The sequence below is a fragment of the Podarcis erhardii genome (genome assembly GCF_964252035.2).
Source record: "Podarcis erhardii genome assembly, chromosome: 4".
Taxonomy (NCBI): Eukaryota; Metazoa; Chordata; class Lepidosauria; order Squamata; family Lacertidae; genus Podarcis; species Podarcis erhardii.
Genome location: NC_138508.1, coordinates 82165517 through 82184762, shown reverse-complemented (window position 1 = coordinate 82184762; position 19246 = coordinate 82165517). Strand labels below are relative to the sequence as shown.

At 42.3% G+C, this 19246-nt stretch overlaps 1 protein-coding gene across 1 annotated transcript in view; it reads right to left on the bottom strand.

Annotated features, from left to right (window-relative positions):
- Window positions 1-4069: 4069 nt before the first annotated feature.
- The window catches only part of CARS2 (cysteinyl-tRNA synthetase 2, mitochondrial), a 32554-nt gene continuing 17377 nt past the window's right edge, over window positions 4070-19246 (bottom strand). The window contains exons 10-15 of the mRNA XM_081858140.1: window positions 18779-18845; window positions 18283-18421; window positions 14444-14567; window positions 9300-9398; window positions 7969-8229; window positions 4070-5962 (exon numbers count right to left, since the gene is read on the bottom strand). Of these exons, the coding sequence (XP_081714266.1) occupies window positions 5900-5962; window positions 7969-8229; window positions 9300-9398; window positions 14444-14567; window positions 18283-18421; window positions 18779-18845 (753 nt within the window). The 3' untranslated portion in view covers window positions 4070-5899. The remainder of the gene's footprint in view (window positions 5963-7968; window positions 8230-9299; window positions 9399-14443; window positions 14568-18282; window positions 18422-18778; window positions 18846-19246) is intronic.

The following is a 19246-nucleotide window of genomic DNA, read 5'->3' as shown; positions in this document are numbered from 1 at the left end:
TGTTTTTACTTGAATCGCTTGCCGACTGATGGCATTGCATATTTACTCGGAAGTACACCCCATCAAATTCATTGGGACTTACTCCAAAGTAAGTACAGTGGTGCCTCGCAAGACGAAATTAATGCATTCTGTGAGGCTCTTCGTATAGCGTTTTTTTCCGTCTTGCGAAGCAAGCCCATTGACAGCTTAGCGGATTAGCGCTATTAGCGGTTTAGCGGCTTTTAGCGGATCAGCTGATAAGCGGCTTAGCAGCTTAGGAAAAGGGGAAAAAAACCTGCAGGAACTCACAAGACATTTCGTCTTGCGAAGCAAGCCCATAGGGAAATTCGTTTTGCGAAGCGCCTCCAAAACGGAAAACCCTTTCGTCTAGCGGGTTTTCCGTCTTGCGAGGCGTTCGTCTTGCGGGGCACCACTGTATATGGAAATCTGCAGCCAGAGTTTATCTAGCTGTTTAACTAGCATTCCCATTTGTGTAGGGACAGACTGCTGTTAGGGTTTGCTACATTATATAGTAGTCAGTTGTTGCTTAGCATACACTGTCTACCTGCAACCAGGATATTGCTCTGTGTAAATGCAACGTGCTTATAACTAACATTTGGATGCACTGTGACTACTACCTCAGAAAAATACATTTGTTTCCTTTTTTTGGTTTTTTAATATATATATATATATGTATTTTTTCCATTATTTAGTTCTAGCAAAGTTCAGAGCACCAATTCAAACTTTTTAAAGACTTTGTTCGGTGCCGACCGCTTCAGAACACAAGTTGGGGATAGCTTCTCACGTTTTCAAAACCAGGAAAAGTGTGTATGCTTTCCCTTTGCTTCTGATTATGTAGACTGTGGCTAGTATGATGTACCTTTTCTTTCTATTGAAATCGGCTCTAAGAAAAGGTTTAAGCAAAATGTATTATCAAGGCATGATTCACTTGTACTGGGCTGAATCCTACACTATATAACCTAGCACTTGGAAGATCCCAATATGGTTCTAGCACCCTGTTCTCCTTGCCTTGCACTGCAAGGATGCAGGTTTCACAATGCCTGTTTGCAATGCTGCTGGGTTAAAGACAAGGCAGACTGAGACAGACTATAAAGGAGGCAGACAGCATTTTGTTCCAAGATTTTTGGGCCCTGGGTGGTTGCCTTGTTTGCTCAGCCCTAAGGTCACCACTCCTGGACTTTCTGGCATTAGTCATTTCCGCTTCACTGTGCCTTGGCTCATCCCCCACCCTCTCAAAAGCAAAGTAGCAAACAAGGGTCAATGAATGATTAATTAAGAAGAAGAAGAAGAGTTTGGATTTGATATCCCGCCTTTCACTCCCCTTCAGGAGTCTCAAAGCGGCTAACATTCTCCTTTCCCTTCCTCCCCCACAACAAACACTCTGTGAGGTGAGTGGGGCTGAGAGACTTCAAAGAAGTGTGACTGGCCTAAGGTCGCCCAGCAGCTGCATGTGGAGGAGCAGAGATGCGAACCCGGTTCCCCAGATTACAAGACTACCGCTCTTAACCACTATACCACACTGGCTCTCAATTAAAAACTTGGTCCGATAGTAACTGGCAGACCCAGAGTAGTTTGCTTTCATTGGGTGAAGGCAAAATGCCTGTGCTTGAGAATGTAAATAATGGTTGAATTGGTTCTTCACTGGAGTTACCTAGAAAAGCCTCCTTTGGCTTCATGCATCTGCAAGGCAAACCTGCTTTTATTCGGATTTAATCTTACCCTGAGTCTTGGGGAACAGTAAAATTTCTGAATTAAATACATTAATTCAAATAGGCTCGTTTGTGTTAAATTATCCATCGTGATTTTCTTGTGCTTGCAAGATGGGGACAGGAGAGGTGAAACTAGACTGTGCTACTTGCAAATGTCCCTGTCCTACAGGGCAGGTGTGGGGAACCTGTGGTGCTCTTGATGTTGCTGAACTGCAATTCCCATCATCCTTGGCCATGCTTGCTGGAAGCTGTAGGTCAGCCACAGTGGGCCACAGGTTTCACACCTCTGCTGTAGATAGTGGGTAGGAGTCAGCATGACCAAAGCTCTGAACCCTTTTGGGATCTTCCACATGTGCACCCTGCACTCATGGGGCAAGTGACTCATAGGCCCAATAGTTTAAATCACAGCATTGTCTTGGTGCAGTGAGGGAGACGTTAACCATTGGTGTTGTCAACTGAACTAACCTATATCCATTTTCCAGAACACACTATCGAACAGCTACCATCATTTAGAATTGAGATACAAATGCTGAACAAAATAGGCAGCAGAATTTTCAAAGCTATTATTTGCAGGGAAGCTAAATAGGACCTAGGATTTTCAAACTGATCAGAACAGTCACTATCGAATTGAATTGCTTGTTGTTTTTTTAAATTGTATTACAGAAGTTGCAAATAATGTTGTCCACTAGTGTATAAAGATTTTACAATTGAAGCAATCTGAAGATGTAGCAGTTGATTTCTTGATGAAATAAAAACGACAGCTTAAACAACTGCTACGTGTATTTATTCAGCGGCTTTTTATAACGGAGCTGCAATGTGCCGACAAACTGTGGCTTCTCCATTTTGTTCAATTTGTATTCCTAACCTGGCAGATTTAAAGCAACGAGTGCCAATCTTTCCACTGACAAAGGGGACATGTGAGGGTTCTTGTTCAGTAATCTGGAATAATATTTTGTTGAACAGCTTATTATACTGCACATAGCAATGTCAGGTTGAAGGATGTAGATTTATTTCCATCTCTCCAGGAGGACAAAAATGAAGGCAACCAGCTGCAGATCCTTCTAAGTTGTAAGAGGACATTTCTCCAGTCAGTGCCTTAAGCGTTCATGAGAGGTAGGGGTGATAAGGGCAAGTCCCTGTCTCCCTTACTGTATTACACATTCTTAGCTGCAGGCCCTATTTTCAGTTCCAAGGTTTTTTCTCTCTGATGCTGTTGAAATGAAATGTGAATACCAGTAGCTTGCACACCTAACAATTTTTTGTGGCAGGAATCCGCTAATGCACACAGCGTGAATGCTATAACCTCCCAGCTCTGATAACGATCCCTTCCCTCCACAGATGAACATAAGGCAAACCTGCAACTACAGTGGTACCTCAGGTTACATACGCTTCAGGTTACAGACTCTGCCACCCCAGAAACAGTACCTCGGGTTAAGAACTTTGCTTCAGAATGAGAACAGAAATCGTGCTCCGGCAGCACAGCGGGAGGCCCCATTAGCTAAAGTGGTGCTTCAGGTTAAGAACAGTTTCAGGTTAAGAACAGACCTCCAGAACAAATTAAGTTCTTAACCCGAGGTACCACTGTATTATTTACCAGGGTCTTCTCTAACCTGATGTCCTCCTGGTGTTTTGGACTACAGTTATTTTCACTGGCCACAGCCAAAGGTTGGGGAGGACAAAACATCTAGAGGGGCACCATTGTTGAAAGAGTAGCTTAGATCATTAGCACAAAATTAGCACAAAATTGTGCAGGTGCAGGACCCTGAGCAAGTCACTCTCAAGGAATGTTTGGGGAGGGGCGCTTATCTTTGTTAGTCAGAACCAACACATTCCAAGCTAAAGCAGACGAGGTTTCATTTTTCTAGTCACAAGTTCAGGTTCCTAAGCTGCAAAGTGAGTGTGTTTGATCAGCCACAACAGACTGGCTGGCTTGCAGGTAAAGAACAAAGCATGACAGGGCTGCCTTCCACTCCCAGCTCTAAACTGGCAGCCTAAATCTTAGATCAAGTGTTTTGAAATGGCATTGGTATCAAAAAAGCAAAGGTTGCATTTCAGCTGGCACAAGAGCCTTTGCTAATAGTGCATTTCGCTTAAGTCCAGCAGAGTTCAATGGAGTCTACTCCCAGGTCTGTGTGCCCAGAACTGCAATCTTAAATAATATGGTGACACTGAAGAAACATTACTATCATACTGCAGTTCTTCCAAACTCTCTGGACACAGTTTCAGTGATTTCATTTACATTTTAACTAGTAGACTCTACAGGATGTTTTCTTCTTGGGGGGCGGGATGTGTTATATCTTTTTCTCCACTTTTTATTAACATTTTTGCATTAGTAGCTAAAATCCATACATCTTATATAATAAAATAAAAATATTTAATAGCCAAGGTTTGAATAATGCTTGTGGGGTGAGGGACAGAGAGAATTGCCTTAGATTATAATAGAGGGGACAATCAAGGCATGAAATAAACCGGATCCTAGTAGTTATTGATACATTATTTACATACAGGTATCAGTTTTGAAAATGCATTTCCTATTGTTGGGGTTCACAACAGGCTAGTATAAAATGGCTGGTTTCCAAATTCCAAGGCCCTGCCTGGAGTTTATATTTGGAAGAAAAGTAGGAGACTTGTATAGTTTGTAAGTTACCTCAAGTAGAGAAGCAAGTTCCTTTTCTTTTATGTTCCAGCGCTGCTTTGCATTAACCCCCAGGTCCTGTTGCCCTTCTAATGTCCAAGTGTTCTTGTGCACCAATATTTAGAAACTCTTTATACACTCTTGCATGAAACCTGAAATTGCCTTCTAAAGATGGCACCAGTCCCTGCCATCTGTTTAAAGATTTATAGGTCAGCCAACATAGTCCCTACAGTCTTGCTGAAATGCATGCAGGCCATACCTCATCTCAGTAGAGGGCATGCAAAAAGCTTGTTTCTGAATCCACATCTCTGCTACCTTAAATGCCCTGGTCTTCATCAATTCCTTCTCATCTGAACAACTGGTGCAACAAATAAAAGGCCATGCTGAATGTTTAAGAGAAACCCAGCAGAAAAGAGATATTTTACTGCAAGGTGTTCTAGATTAGTATTTTATATATTATTTACCAACAAAGACTGATGTGTGTTTCTGGCCTGAAATTAGATCCAAGTCTGTATCTGTAAATCTTCATTCGAACAAAGTCTAGCTCCAAAATATATCAGCGAAATGGCATTTTGTTAACCAACATTGCTAAAAAGAAGCCTTCTACTTCTGAACAATGCTTTGATGCAGTGAAAAATATCTGCCACTGATGTTTCAAGTAAAGGCTAGTTAGCAGGAGGCTGTAGATCAATAGGACACATGCTAACTCTACTGAGCTATATAAGCCAATGCTTTGACTTGGAATAAGGAACCCTTGCATGTTTCTGACCTTGTAGGTACTTCTGGAGATATGAATTCCGCAGAGATTTCTCTCTGCCTGATCTGTAATTCATAAATAGGCTTGTTTGATGCCAGCTACTTTGAAACAAGACTGAATCTAGTCTGGAACACTGTCCACCAATGTGGAAGAAAGTGGATATATAGAAAAATTGTAGCATGGATTAGCATTTAACTGCAACATCAAACTGCAGTTATTACAATAGAAAAGGGTTTATGTACGATTCAGCATCTTTCTAACGAAACATCCTCCCTCCGAACCCTGGAGTAGTTGATCTAAATCTTAGTGTCTTTAAGCTTTAAGTTATTCTCAAAGGCTGTGCTGTTTTTTGTGGCGGAGGCCTTCTATCTCCCCTTGCCAAGGGATACCAACTACTTATTGGTAAAAGTGAATTTAAGCCAACTCACCTCTTGTGTCACTACAGCAGACAATGCTATTTTCACTTAATTCTATTTTCTAGATGGTGCAGTTGAAGCAGTGTTTAAACTCTTGAGGTGCTGAAGTAGAGTCAAAGGATTCCATAAGTGAGAATACAGGAGAGCTGCTGTAATAAATGACAGATTTGCAATTGTTCCTCCCCACCACACCCTCCCCAAAAAACACACATCTTTTCAGAAAACAGGCAAAGCTTCTTGCTTTCAAATTTGAAGTAGACAGTTTTAAGAATTATTTCTGCCACGCAGTAATTCAAGGAGGAGGATTCTCTCAGCCAGGGTAATTTAAAATCCATTATATCGCCACAGTATTAAGTCACTCAGTCTGTACTTCTTATTTTTATCAGCTCTTTTCCCGTTCTTTACTGGGCTCTCCAAGTTCCCATGTAGAAGTAGTACTTCTATCCTGCGTAAATACAAAAAAAAGAGTGCGTTAAACACTCACATTTCCTTTAACACAAACCACTTCTAGAACTCAAATATGAATTGGAAAAGCTCAGTCCTTTTCATGCTGCGAAGTAATGCTATATTGTTCAATAGGCCTGACTTCCAAAGTAGGCCCCACAGGACAGTAACTCTGGCTTCAAATGTGGGCATACTGGCTTGCCCTAGACCAGAGCATTCAAAACTGTGTTGCAACACAGTGTGTTGGCTACAGTGTGCAGGTGTGTCGCACAAATGCTCCCCATGCTCCTCCCGGGAAAGGGGAAAGGGGTTAGTTTAATCTTGGGTTTGCTAGTAGAACTGAATTACTGCGTCGTGAAATGATGCATGTCTAAAAAGCATGTCACCAACATGGTAAGTTTTGAAAGCTCTGCCCTAGACCAATGGGAGAGATCCTGTGGGGCTTCCAGATGTTCTAACCCCAACCACCATGGCAAATGGGTCGGGGTGATGGGAGCTGCAGTCCAGCAAACATCTGCAGAGCCACAGGTTCCCTTAACCTGCTCTAGACTCATCGCCATCTTTTCACAGGCTCACTTCATCTGCGATAATGGAATAGCAGTCACAATTCATGTTTCTAAGATGTTTCCCTGATGACGGCTGCAATCCTATGTACACTTTCCTAGGAGTAAGTCCCAGTGAACACAATGGGACTTACTCATGAGTAATAATATATAGGATTGTGCCATAAATCAGCAGAATGTTGAATTGCTAGCAGTTATTAGTAGTAGCAGTAGTACCCCGCCCATCTGACTGGGTTGCCCCAGCCACTCTCAGCAGCTTCCAACCTATATAAAAACATAACAAAACATTCAACATTAAAAAGCTTCCCTATATTGGGCTGTTTTAAGATGTCTGTTAAAGGTTTTATAGTTACTCATCTCCTTGACATCTGATGGGAGGGCATTCCACAGGGAGGGTGCCACTACCGAGAAGGCCCTCTGCCTGATTCCTTGTAGCTTCACTTCTCACAGTGAGGGAACCGCCAGAATGCCCTTGTGCTGGATCTCAGTGTCCAGGCTGAACAATGGGGTGGAGACGCTCCTTCAGTTATACAGGGCCAAGATTATTTTACTGAAATGGCTTAAGCTTTTCTGAGGCGGTGGTGATAAGAGACACCTGCTGCCACAGCGCTGACTAATAAGAATAAACATAAACCAGCATTCAGTTTTTGGGTCCTCCTCCTCGGTTGTGAAACCAGGAGGACCTTGCTACAACAATCCTCTTCCTGTTTTACACCTGGTTTGTACCCTCAGCGCAGCATGAGCAAGTCCACACATAAGATTGGACCAAGTACACAAAGTTTTCAATGGGACTTTTGGCCCCCAGTCTGCCTTCACTGGATTGCAACCCAGGTTGCTTTTGCCATCATCACAGCTCCTTCGCAGAAACCCAACTTACTCATAATAAAATGGGCTTCTCGGATCCAAATAGTATGCATAAGAACAGAGCACTTTTGCACATTTATTTGCTCTTCTAAAATCTACACACACACCCCCAACATAGCCCTTGCATGGCAGGTAAGAAAAACACAGCTAGTACCTATGGGGCAAGTAAACTTTGTGGAGCACTTTTTCCCAAAGCCAGCACCACTCCTCTGCCTTCACAATGCAACTGCAGGAGTGCTTGAATATTTTAAAATTTCCCAAGGGCTCTTTAGAACAAAAGAGGCTCCTCAACGCTCAACAGTTGTTTCCACTGAGAACTGCAAAGGCAGAAGACAGGGCAATAATAAGGTCTTGCTGGCTTCAGCCAAACGTGACGACCATTCAAGTTTAAATCTACTGTTGCTCCTACTGTATTTTAACCATTTAGGGTGCAAGGGGGAAAGCTGCCTGTTCCAGAGGGCGGGGGGAGTGGGAAGAAGGGAGAAAAGGTCACAATAAATCCCTATTCCTAAAACAACCCACAGAGGAGATATGCCAGAAATGTTCAGCCAGGAGGAGTTGAGCAGAGAAAGAGGCAAACCTTTATGTCGATGCCGTATATGGCTAGATCTCGACGCAGGCTGTCACACGCTTGCAAGAGGGGCGCTCGGTCCTTCAACAGTTGCTGCCTTTCGGTTTTCTTTTGCAGCCGGGCTTCTTTCGACAGAGGGGCACCATCTGCGGACACGCCCCCCGCAGCCTCGGGGGGAACAAGGGCAAAACTGCGCACTTTGGTTCGGAAGCTCACCAGTTCATCTATCACGTTGGAGAGCATGGCTGAATGTTTGTTTTCTGGAGCTACCTATAAATCAAAAACACGAATTCAATCCCAACATGCAATACACTTAACACAGGAAGCCAGCTATGTGCGGCATGTCCAGAACGGCACCAGGAATACCCAGACATGTAATTTAACTGCATACATTAAAAATAAGTTTTTAAATAAGATACAAAATGGGCTGCATTATGCCTGTTTTGATTGCCATTTCTAAACAAATATATTATTCTCGATTAAGGGGTATATATATCTTGTTAAAAAGTAAAACAAAACAGTGAAGGCCCTCTTCAAATGTAACAAAAAATCCTACAAGGAAAGCACCTAGTGCAGAACTTTCATCTAAGCCAGGATGGCAGGTGATTTGTACGGGTGTGTATTTCACCCTATAGACCAACTTTGGTTTCCAGCTGTTCCCCAACTTTGGTTTCCAGCTGTTCTCTGACTATAATTCCCATAATCCCTGACCACTGGTCCTGATAGGTAGTGATGATTTTATTTAAATGAATGTTTTTACTTCCCCCTCCAAAAAACACACACACACATAACCAAGTAAAGTAAGGTAAAACAAAGCACAATCACATTGCAGTAACTAAAACCAAATGGACACCAGGTGCTTGTCAGCACTCTTACATCACAACTAAAATGAATACATTAAGCGATAGTTATCAGGACTTTCAGAAAAGGAAAATACATCCTATTTAGTGTTCCTCATTTTCAGCCTTATTGTTTTTGGTTTCTAAGCCAAAGACTAACACGGTGCTTTGGAACTGTATCAATCTAGATAGATTTCTGAGGATCAGGTAGGAGGACAATTTTAATTTTGATTTTTTAAAAAAGAAGAAGTCAAAAACAACAACAAACTTGACTCTAAATCACCTAGGAACTGCCCTGTGTTAGGGTGAGTATCATATAAAAATTTATATGCACATAAAGATGGAATCAGCTGGAAACATGTTTTTTCCGAAGGACAAGGGACCAGGCACACAGTTTGTCGGAAGCCTGGTTTTGTGACCCTACAACACCTAACTACAGCTCCTCAGAGTCCTCTTGAATCCGATGGGTCTTACTCTCAGGTAAGTGGGGTGCTTTCCTACCTGTCTTTCCACAAGGGTGATCCCAGTTGTGTGAAGGAATTCCATGATGTAGGAGAGAATGGCTCCAAACACAACAGCGCTCCTAGGTGACCCACTTTCCTGATTTCAAAACACACAAAAGAGCTGATGTAACGATAACATCTCTCCGCACACGGACAAAAGATGAAAGCGAACAATACTCTGCGGGAATCTATTTATCTGCTAGATTGCTTAAACCTCCTCCTTTCCAAGAGCGAAGACTTCTTAACCACAGTAACTAGCCATAGAGCAGAAGAAGAAGATTTTAGGAAAACAAAATGCCGCTGGTATGTAAGCCAGGCCGCACTTGTAAGACCTAGGGGCAAAGTTCGGGACAGCAAGGCATTTCCTTGAAGCCGCTCTCCTTCCTGCAGCTCTTGCTACAAGATTTTTTTAATGTGCAAACCTCAGCGCCTAGGGCTTGCCAATCATATGGTCGGCGGTTCAAATCCCCGTGGTGGGGTGAGCTCCCGCCGTTCGGTCCCAGCTCCTGCCCACCTAGCAGTTCGAAAGCACCCCTAAGTGCAAGTAGATAAATAGGTACCGCTTTATAGCGGGAAGGTAAACGGCGTTTCCGTGTGCTGCGCTGGTGCTGGCTCGCCAGAGCAGCTTCGTCACGCTGGCCACGTGACCCGGAAGTGTCTCCGGACAGCGCTGGCCCCCGGCCTCTTAAGTAAGATGGGCGCACAACCCTAGAGTCGGACACGACTGGCCCGTACGGGCAGGGGTACCTTTAATAATCTAGGAAAAGCTCAGAAATAAATACCTTCCCAGGTTTCTTGGATAAACTGATAGGATAAGCTCAGGCAGTTGTGGGTTCGAGGTCCAAGTTAGGAGAAAAATTCCTGCATTGTAGCAGGTTGGACTAAATAATAATAATAATAATTTTTATTTATACCCCACCCTCCGCAGCCAAGGCCGGGCTCAGGGCAGCTCACAAGCAATAATAAAAACAAGTTGGAATGAATACAACTTAAAAACAAAATTAAAATACAGCATTAAAATATTGAAACATTAAAATATTAAAATATAGCCTCATCGCAGGAGAAGGAAAAGAAAAAAAAAAAAGAGGGGGAGGGAATCAAATTGGCTCCAAGACAAAGTCCAGGCGGAACAACTCTGTCTTACAGGCCCTGCGGAAAGAAATCAGATCCTGCAGGGCCCTGGTCTCATGAGGCAGAGCGTTCCACCAGGCCAGAGCCAGAGTTGAAAAGGCCCTGGCTCTGGTTGAAGCTAATCCAACTTCCTTAGGGCCCAGGACCACTAGGGTGTTGCTTTTTATGGACCTTGAGGCACTCCATGGGGCATACCGGGACCCGGATAGCCCCTTCCAACTGTACAATTCTATGATTTTACATCTAGTATTTTACATCTACATCTTTTGCCAAATTATGAGGTCATGGTTGTCATTAACAAAGAAAGCTACATTATCAGACTGTGTGCACATGTGTATATTATAAATAGGGCTGACTGTGTTCCATTATTCTGCAATGGAGGCATAGGGAGCCCAGAGGGATAAATGTGGGGGTGAGGGAAGCCAGCACATGGAAGAACCAAGGGAGAAAGCCCCCTGCAAATGATCAGTGAAGAGATTTTGCAAGAGTGATCCGTTCTTTCTCTTATCCGGCACACTGGACGGCGAGAAAACAAGTGGGAAGACAGAAAAGAATTGTGTCCCTCATCACTGACCTTTGCTCCTCTAACTGACTATCCTTAAGGGAATGTAGCTTTTGACCCGTCCCAAAAAATGTTTTCCACCACCATATTATTTTTCCATCTCCGCCGTATCAAGCAGTTGGTCCCTTACCTTTCTCGCCCTGATCTGGCCACAGTGATCCATGCGACGGTCACCTCCAGGCTTGATTATTGTAACTCGCTCTATGCGGGGCTGCCCTTGAAGCTGACCCAGAAACTGCAGCGGGTGCAGAATGCTGCAATGAGGCTCCTTACGGGGTCCTTGCCGCGGGATCACATTCATCCAGTGATTTACAAACTGCACTGGCTCCCGGTGGAGTACAGGGTCAGGTTTAAGGTCTGGTTTTGACCTTTAAAGCCCTATGTGGCCTAGGACCCTGATACCTATGGGACCACCTCTCCTGGTATGCCCCGCGGAGGACCTTAAGGTCCACAAATCACAACAGGTCCCAAGTCGCAAGGTGCTTAGATTGGTCTCAACTAGGGCCAGGGCCTTTTTAGTATTGGCCCCGAGAGACTAGGGCCCTGCGGGATTTGACATCTTTCCGCACGGCCTGAAAGACAGAGCTGTTCCGCCTGGCCTTTGGTTTGGACTCAGTCTGACCCTTATGTTTCCCTCCCCTTATAGTTTTGATCTATGGGCTGCCATTAAAATGAGGCTGCATTTTAAATTGTATTTTAACCCGTATTTTAATAAATTGGTGTTTTTTGTGTGTGTGTTCCCCTCCCCCATTACGTTTTTATTGTAATTTTACTGGTGTTAGCCGCCCTGAGCCTGGCTCTGGCTGGGGAGGGCAAGGTATAAATAAAAATTATTATTATTATTATTATTATTATTATTATTATTATTATTATTATTCTGCAGTTCTGTGCAACGGCACTAACGCTGGGTTCAACATCTAGCATTGCCAAACTCAGCTCTCCATCTAAGTGCTCCACACACATTTCTAGCTTTTACTGTTGAAAAGGCCATGCACAAAACAGTGTGAAGGCCATACCTATTGAAACCACAGAAATTCAAGAGCATTTGAAGACTCCTATTTCATTCAGCAGATAAACAGGGCTTCCCAGCTTTAGTAATCCATCGTCTTGAGCAGTCAAAACACTAGTTTGTACACATTTGCACAATTTATACAGGTTACAGAGGCCAGCTTTTCTCACTGCAAAGCCTGGCTAACCATAGTGAAGGATTTTTGTATTTTCAATGCTTGTGTGGTGAGTGGGGAGGATAAAATATTTGCAGAGTTTTACGATACAGCCTTGGTTACATAACAGATCTCGGGCAAGTCAAGATTTGGAGGGAAGCAACTTCGCCTTAGCGAATATCATAATTCCAAGAAATCAATTTAACAAGGGGCAAAACATTAGGAAATAATAATAATGTCACAGATGATGGATTGCATGCAGATATTCACTGAGCTAGAATCTATACTGCCAAGATTCAATACTTTTTTAAAAAAACCAAAACATTGTGTTAACCATGTGTGTGTTTGTGTGCTGTACGTAGATAAAACTTTGCTAATGCAATCAGATGGCTCACTAAAGTGGCTTACAGAAAAGGCACTTTAAAAACAGTAAGCATGGAACTACTGTGGTACCTCGGGTTACGTACTTGATTCGTTCTGGAGGTCCGTTCTTAACCTGAAGCACCACTTTAGCTAATGGGGCCTCCTGCTGCCATCGTGTCACCACTGCACAATTTCTGTTCTCATCCTGAAGCAAAGTTCTTAACCCGAGGTACTATTTCTGGGTTAGCAGAGTCTGTAACCTGAAGTGTCTGTAACCCGAGGTACCACTGTAAAGAGTTCAGTGTTCCAGAAGTAGCGGCCATTTAGGACTTTACCCATTAGACTCAAAATGAGAAGGGTACCAAGCAAGTAGGAAGCAGGCAGTTTCTCCCAAAACACACACACACACACACACACACACACACACACACACACACACACGGATTTCAACATTTTGCTTTGGGCAGAGTATTCAACACTCCCTGAATATCTGGTGCCATTTAATAACTAACTCACCAATTCTAGACATTAATGGGCATGAAGATAGGCTTAAAAGTAGACCGACCAAAAAACATTTGCTCGTAATTTCTTCCACGATTAGGCCACAAAGTGCTCTGCACAAGCAGGGCAGCATTTCTGCCTATTCACGGTTGCCTTCCCAACACAGTACATAAATCCCCAATCTTCCTATGGCCTCTGTGGCAATTACATGCCATTCTGGAGGAAAACTTGGGGGGGGGGTAAATATAATCCTAGCGCCATACTAACAGCAGTCACTGTGCATCATCATCTTGCCCCCATATATTAGCAACGTGTTGCTCTGTCTGTAAGCAAACCAACAGGGATGAGCTGTCTATGGTGGCTTGGAGCCAGACTCCTCCTGGTTCTCCTGCAGCAAAGCCCACCACTAGTGACCAACAGGAGCAAGTCGTCCTCCTGGGGGTGAGGACAACTTTGACTTCCAAGTTCAGGATCACTCTGCTCCACCTGGATGCTATGTCTGTCACACTACCACCAGTGCTATTTTTCTAGAAAAAGAGGTGCCAGAACTCACCATGAATACCTGCCTTGTTCTCTTATAATGGAAATGGCGCCCACCTGAGAGGTGCCAGAAATGAGTTCCGGCGAGTTCCAGGTGGAAGAAAGCTCTGGTGCCAGTCAGTTCACACCTGAAAATCTCTACCACTACAACTGTGCTGGAAGCTATTTTTCTTTTAAATTCGCAACAAGCCAACATTTGGGCAAGAAAAGGGGAAAGAACAGAATAAACTCAGGAAAACAAGAGTTTCTACGAAAGATCACCTGGGTACTCCTCCGTCTCTCTCTCTCTCTCTCTCTCTCTCTCTCTCTCATATAAATACAGTCATACCCTGGAAGTCGAACAGAATCCGTTCCCGAAGTCTATTCAACTTCCAAAACGTTCAAAAACCAAACCACGGCTTCTGATTGGCTGCAGGAAGCTCCTGCAGCCAATTGGAAGACACGGAAGCCCCGTCAGACATTTGGCTTCCAAAAATAGTTCACAAAGCAAAACAGTCACTTCCGGGTTTGCAATGTTCGGGAGCCAAAACGTTCAGGAACTAAGCTGTTCGAAAACCAAGGTACAACTGTAAATACATAACTAAACCGTGTGATTAGTGAAGAAAAAAGGCTCATGTAAAAGTTCTTCAGCTGCCTAAGAATACCAAGTAGCAAGAAGGAAATAAAACTTTTGGTGCTCTGAAACACAGCAAAAGAGGTTTGATTCTAGAAATGCAGTTTGTATAAATGCCTGTCTTGGGATGTGGCAGAGGGTGGGGGAGAGAATCATTTGTCTTTATTTTTCCTTGCAGGTTTCACCTAGGAAAATAATAAAACCAACCTGTCAGTACAGAACCGTTTAGACAATGGTCGGTTTCTGATCTTCGTCTCCTAACGGGTTACCTTAGTGACGGCCTTCAGCTGCCTGTTGCCATGGTGAATGAGGTCCATAATTGCACCAATAGCCCTGGGGGTGTCAAAGTCATCGGCACACGCAGACTTCACCACTGCTTTGGTGTTGGCTAGCCTTGGAGAAGGAGGAGAAAAAATTAAGACAACGGAAGTGTTGTTTTTTTAGAAAAGCCCCAGACGTAAACCGACCAGCTAGTTAAAATACACTTTTGGCAGGATGTATCCCAGGTTAAGTAGTTTGACCAACAATTTCATCAGGAGGCGGCTAAGTTCCTGCTCCAACTTTTGCATGGGGAGCAAAAGTGCTTCACACAAGCTGGATCAAGTGCCATTTGGTAAATCACTATTAAAGGAGGACGGATACTTCTCTTAAAACAAAAGGAATAATGAATGGGAGATTACAAGACTTCCTGTTACCTCTCTGCAGCCCATTTTCCAGGCACGCTATACATGCGTTTAGGGCAAATAAAGGTTCTGGAACTAGCAAAACTGACGGATATAATAAGGAGAAAATCCAAAACTATGGTTATGAAGCAATGGGGGTTCTTAAATGATTATTTACAAAACCAGGGCTGGACTACAAAAATCTGGTTGTGTTTAGAATAATCTTGTGCGTAATATAAAAAATACAAAGTGAAACATTAAGGAAATCCAAAGGGAAAATATGAAGAACAGAGGATCTGACGAACGGATTATTAAAAACGCGTGAGGCAAACGGTGGAAGTCTTAAAAAAAACAAAACCTTTATTTAAGGTAGATAAGGACAAGATGAAATTATACAATTGAATATAAATATAGATGGGAAACGGCTATGTATAGTGAATACTTATCTACTTTTAAAAAATTTCACACTATGATCTTTTTCTTTTACTTCTTTATTTTTTCTTTGTTCTTTTTTTCTTTTTTCTGATATCTTATCTTTCATTTCACTCCTTTATTGTGAATAGCATTTTACAGAGGTATAAATAACTGTAAATATGAAAAGAGACAAAGTATTCTCTAATTTGTTTCCTTGGTTATATGTATTTTCTTTTCCTTTTGTATTTTCTTTTGTTGTTAATATGTTTTCTAATTTGTACTTAATAAAAATTATTATTATTATTATTATTATTATTATTATTATTTTAAAAAGGACAGATAAAGGTTCTGAAAACGTTTCTGCAGCCATCATGTCTAGTGGTGGCCCTGAAATCTGCCAATTCTATACCGAAGGTGTGCAACAACAGGGAAGAAAAATCTGAATGGCTACAGCTGTCACCAACCAATGGCAGGGGCTTGCTGGGCAATATTCTGCCACGTAACTGATGCTCTATGAAAAGACTGTGGAAGCCCCCTTGAACAAACTTCCTGCTGCTAATCATTGTTACGTTTTCACTGCATTCTTTGAGTGGAGAACGTTGGCATTAATATGTGGGTGTTCAGAGTTCCGAATGATCTTTGTGAATGTATAGTTTTTTACGTACACTAACATTCTAGTCATTTTAAAACAGCCATTCCTGGACTTCCGGTTTGCTGCGAGGGGAGAAGGCAGCCGGTGCCACTATTGCAGCAACCCAGCAGCTGCTTTGGGGAGTTTTGGGGTAGTTCGAAGGCAACAAGCACCCCAAAGAAAGTCCTGGGGACGGCCAGGACATTACAGGGTCCTGCAGTGAACCAAAGCAAGCTCCCAACAGGCCCACTCAGTTCCATTAGGAGCTGGGCCTTCCCGGCGGTCAAGCCGCAGTTGCTGGGCTCTAATGCACTCCAGCAGCAAGCTGCCTCATTATTCCTCTCTTAGGAATTTGGCCGACATTTGGTATGGGAAAGCTAAAATCTGTAAGAGTTTTATGAACCACATTCTCAGGAAGAATTTGTAGAGAGTCTGGGAGAAATATAAAAATCTGCTAGAAAGGAAAACACACCTTTATGGTAATCACCCATCGGAGCAATTACAATTAAGAGAGTTAATATGGATAGACAATGGGAATTGCTGGACTTTGCAGAACCCAGACTGAAGCCTACGGAGAAGTTAAGGAGCCATGTTACGGATTGGTTACAATACCACCAGATATATGAAACGTTTAAAGTAGATTTTTTTATATAAAAAAAGGGTTTTCAGACCAAAGGTCACAATTTGAAAAAGAATGGTTGCAAAATATGGATAAACATTTGTTTAAAATGTATAATTTCTTATTAGAATGGAAAACAAATGACAAGCTAGTTACAGCATCAATGACGCACAGGGCAACAGATATAGGACACAATATAGACCTAAACCTCTGGGAGAAACTTTGGAAAAATGATCTGAAAATTCCTGCGTGTTATTCTCTGAAAGAGAACTATTTAAAAATAATCCATAGATGGTACCTAACTCCCAGTAGGTTGGCTAAGAAGTATAAAGCAGAATCAGCTATGTGTTGGAAATGTAAAGAAGTAGAAGGAACCTTTTTCCATGTGTGGTGGACATGCAGAAAAGTGAAGTAATATTGGGGAAAGAATTATAACAGGCATAGGCAAACTCGGCCCCTCCAGATGTTTTGGGACTACAACTCCCATCATCCCTAGCTTACAGGACCAGTGGTCAGGGATGATGGGAACTGCAGTCTTAAAACATCTGGAGGGCCAAGTTTACCTATGCCTGAATTATAATGAGCTGAAAAAAATGTTTAAATTTACCTTCCCAAAAAAACCAGAGTCCTTTTTGTTGGGAATAACCCAGACACAAATTCCCAGGTCCCGGAAAAGTTTATTTATGCATGCAACAACAGCGGCCCATGTTTTGTTGGCCCAGAAATGGAAAGTGAGTGAGGTCCCTTGTAAAAGAGGATTGGCAACTTAAGATGTTACAATATGCAGTACTTGCAGATTTAACCCACAGAATAAGAGAGCAAGAAGAACGTATATTTAGAGAAGAGTGGAAAATATTTATTGAATATATGGAAAATAATTGTACACAGCTCAAAATGCTGGTGGCATTAAAATAAATTCAATGGAAGGAGAAGAAAGGAAGTCATTGGATGTTTCAAAGTTTGAATTTTTTTAAAATTTGATATGTAGAAAAATGAAAACTCTCTCTCTATATATACATATATATGTATCTCTATAAAGACAGCCATACCTGCGGCTATATCATTGGATCCCACCAAAACTGAGAATAAAGCTCAGTTAATACTTCTAATCTCCACAAACATGGCTACTGCAAGTGGCCAGAGTAGAAATGCAATTCCTAGCATCCAATTCATTAAAATTTGGAAGACATTAGCATTATTGAAGATAATATACGGTATTAAACTCGGGGAAGGAAGATCTATAAATCTGTTTCTTGAGGAATAGGAAAGATTTATGTGTTATTGGAAAAGAAATTACGAAGCGTCAGAAGCTGGTGTTCAGAGAATATGGCTCTTTTCACTAATACAACTGAATAGATTTTGATTCATGACCATATAATCAATCAATAGAAGAGATATGCGACAGCCTTGCGTTGTGCCTGGACTCTCTTTAAAACTATTAAAAGAGAAAAGTGAACAGGGTGTGCTAATTAATCAAAGCAAAGACAACTCAAGGAAGGCTAAACTACAAAATAGAAGGGGTCAAAATACACACACAGCCGGGAGGAAAAAACAATACTGTACTCTGGAAGCAAAAAAAACCTAACATGCCGGGAACAGGATGAGTTAAAACCTCTTTCTCTGACGTGCTTGTCATTTTTACTTGCAGGGATTATTTTCTCACTTCGTTTATAGGGAAAGCATATAAAGGCACTTGTTGCGTACCAGCTGAAATGGTAACTTCTCGGGATTTTATCACATACCAGGCCAATAACACACAACACAACAGGCCTTCACACTCACCTCTCCCACAGTAGATCTTCTCTAACGGCTTCACACAAAAGTTGTCCTTTCATGTAGGCATGTGTACTGCTCACAAAAGAACAGATTGTCTGAAGAATGTTCTTTGCATCATTCATGCTGTCATCACTGTATTCAACAGCTAGGAAAATAAATTCAGCTTTATGTTGTTCCGTCAAAGCATCAGCATTATTATATAAACAGAGAACAATGGTTATGCTACTATTAAAAACTATTAATCTCACGTGGCTCAGGTGTGGGAATGGATTTAATGGCCCCCTCACTCTTCCTACCACCAGTCAACACAGGGCTACATCTGAATATTGATTTGACGTTCAAGAGTACAGACAAAAAAAAAACCCCTCACGCCCCCAAATCATAGCACTCTCAAAAAAAAGTCCCCAACCCAAAAGATATGCCTTATAAATGTGCACACAGAGCATATACGTAATTATGACTTTATGGATAGTCCATCTCTACTCAAAGGAGTTTTCCTTACATGATCTGTATCCACTCCGTAAGCAAAACATCCTAAACTGATCAGGTGAGAACTTCTTCAGGAAATCCTAAAGACAAAGTGAAAAAGAAATACAAATTAAGCTCTAGCTCTCCTTATAACTAACAGTTATAAGAGGGTCATAAAGGACATTGCCAGTCATGGAAAAAAGTCTCCATGACAGAATCCGACACGCTGCAAAATCCCAGATTGCATGTAGTGGTCAGAGTGTTGGGCTAGGACTTAGAATACCACAGTGTCTCAGGCTGACCTACCTTGCAGAGCTGTGAGAATAAAATGAGGAGGCAGGCCACCTTCAGCAACTTTGAGGAAAGGTGTGATAGAAAGGAAATCATCATCATCATCATCATCATCATTCAGCCTTCAATACTCACATGAATTAAATTTTTGCGTACAGGGCTGGGACTGCACGTTTGGGACAGACCTTCCAGTTTACAACAGGAAGACCTT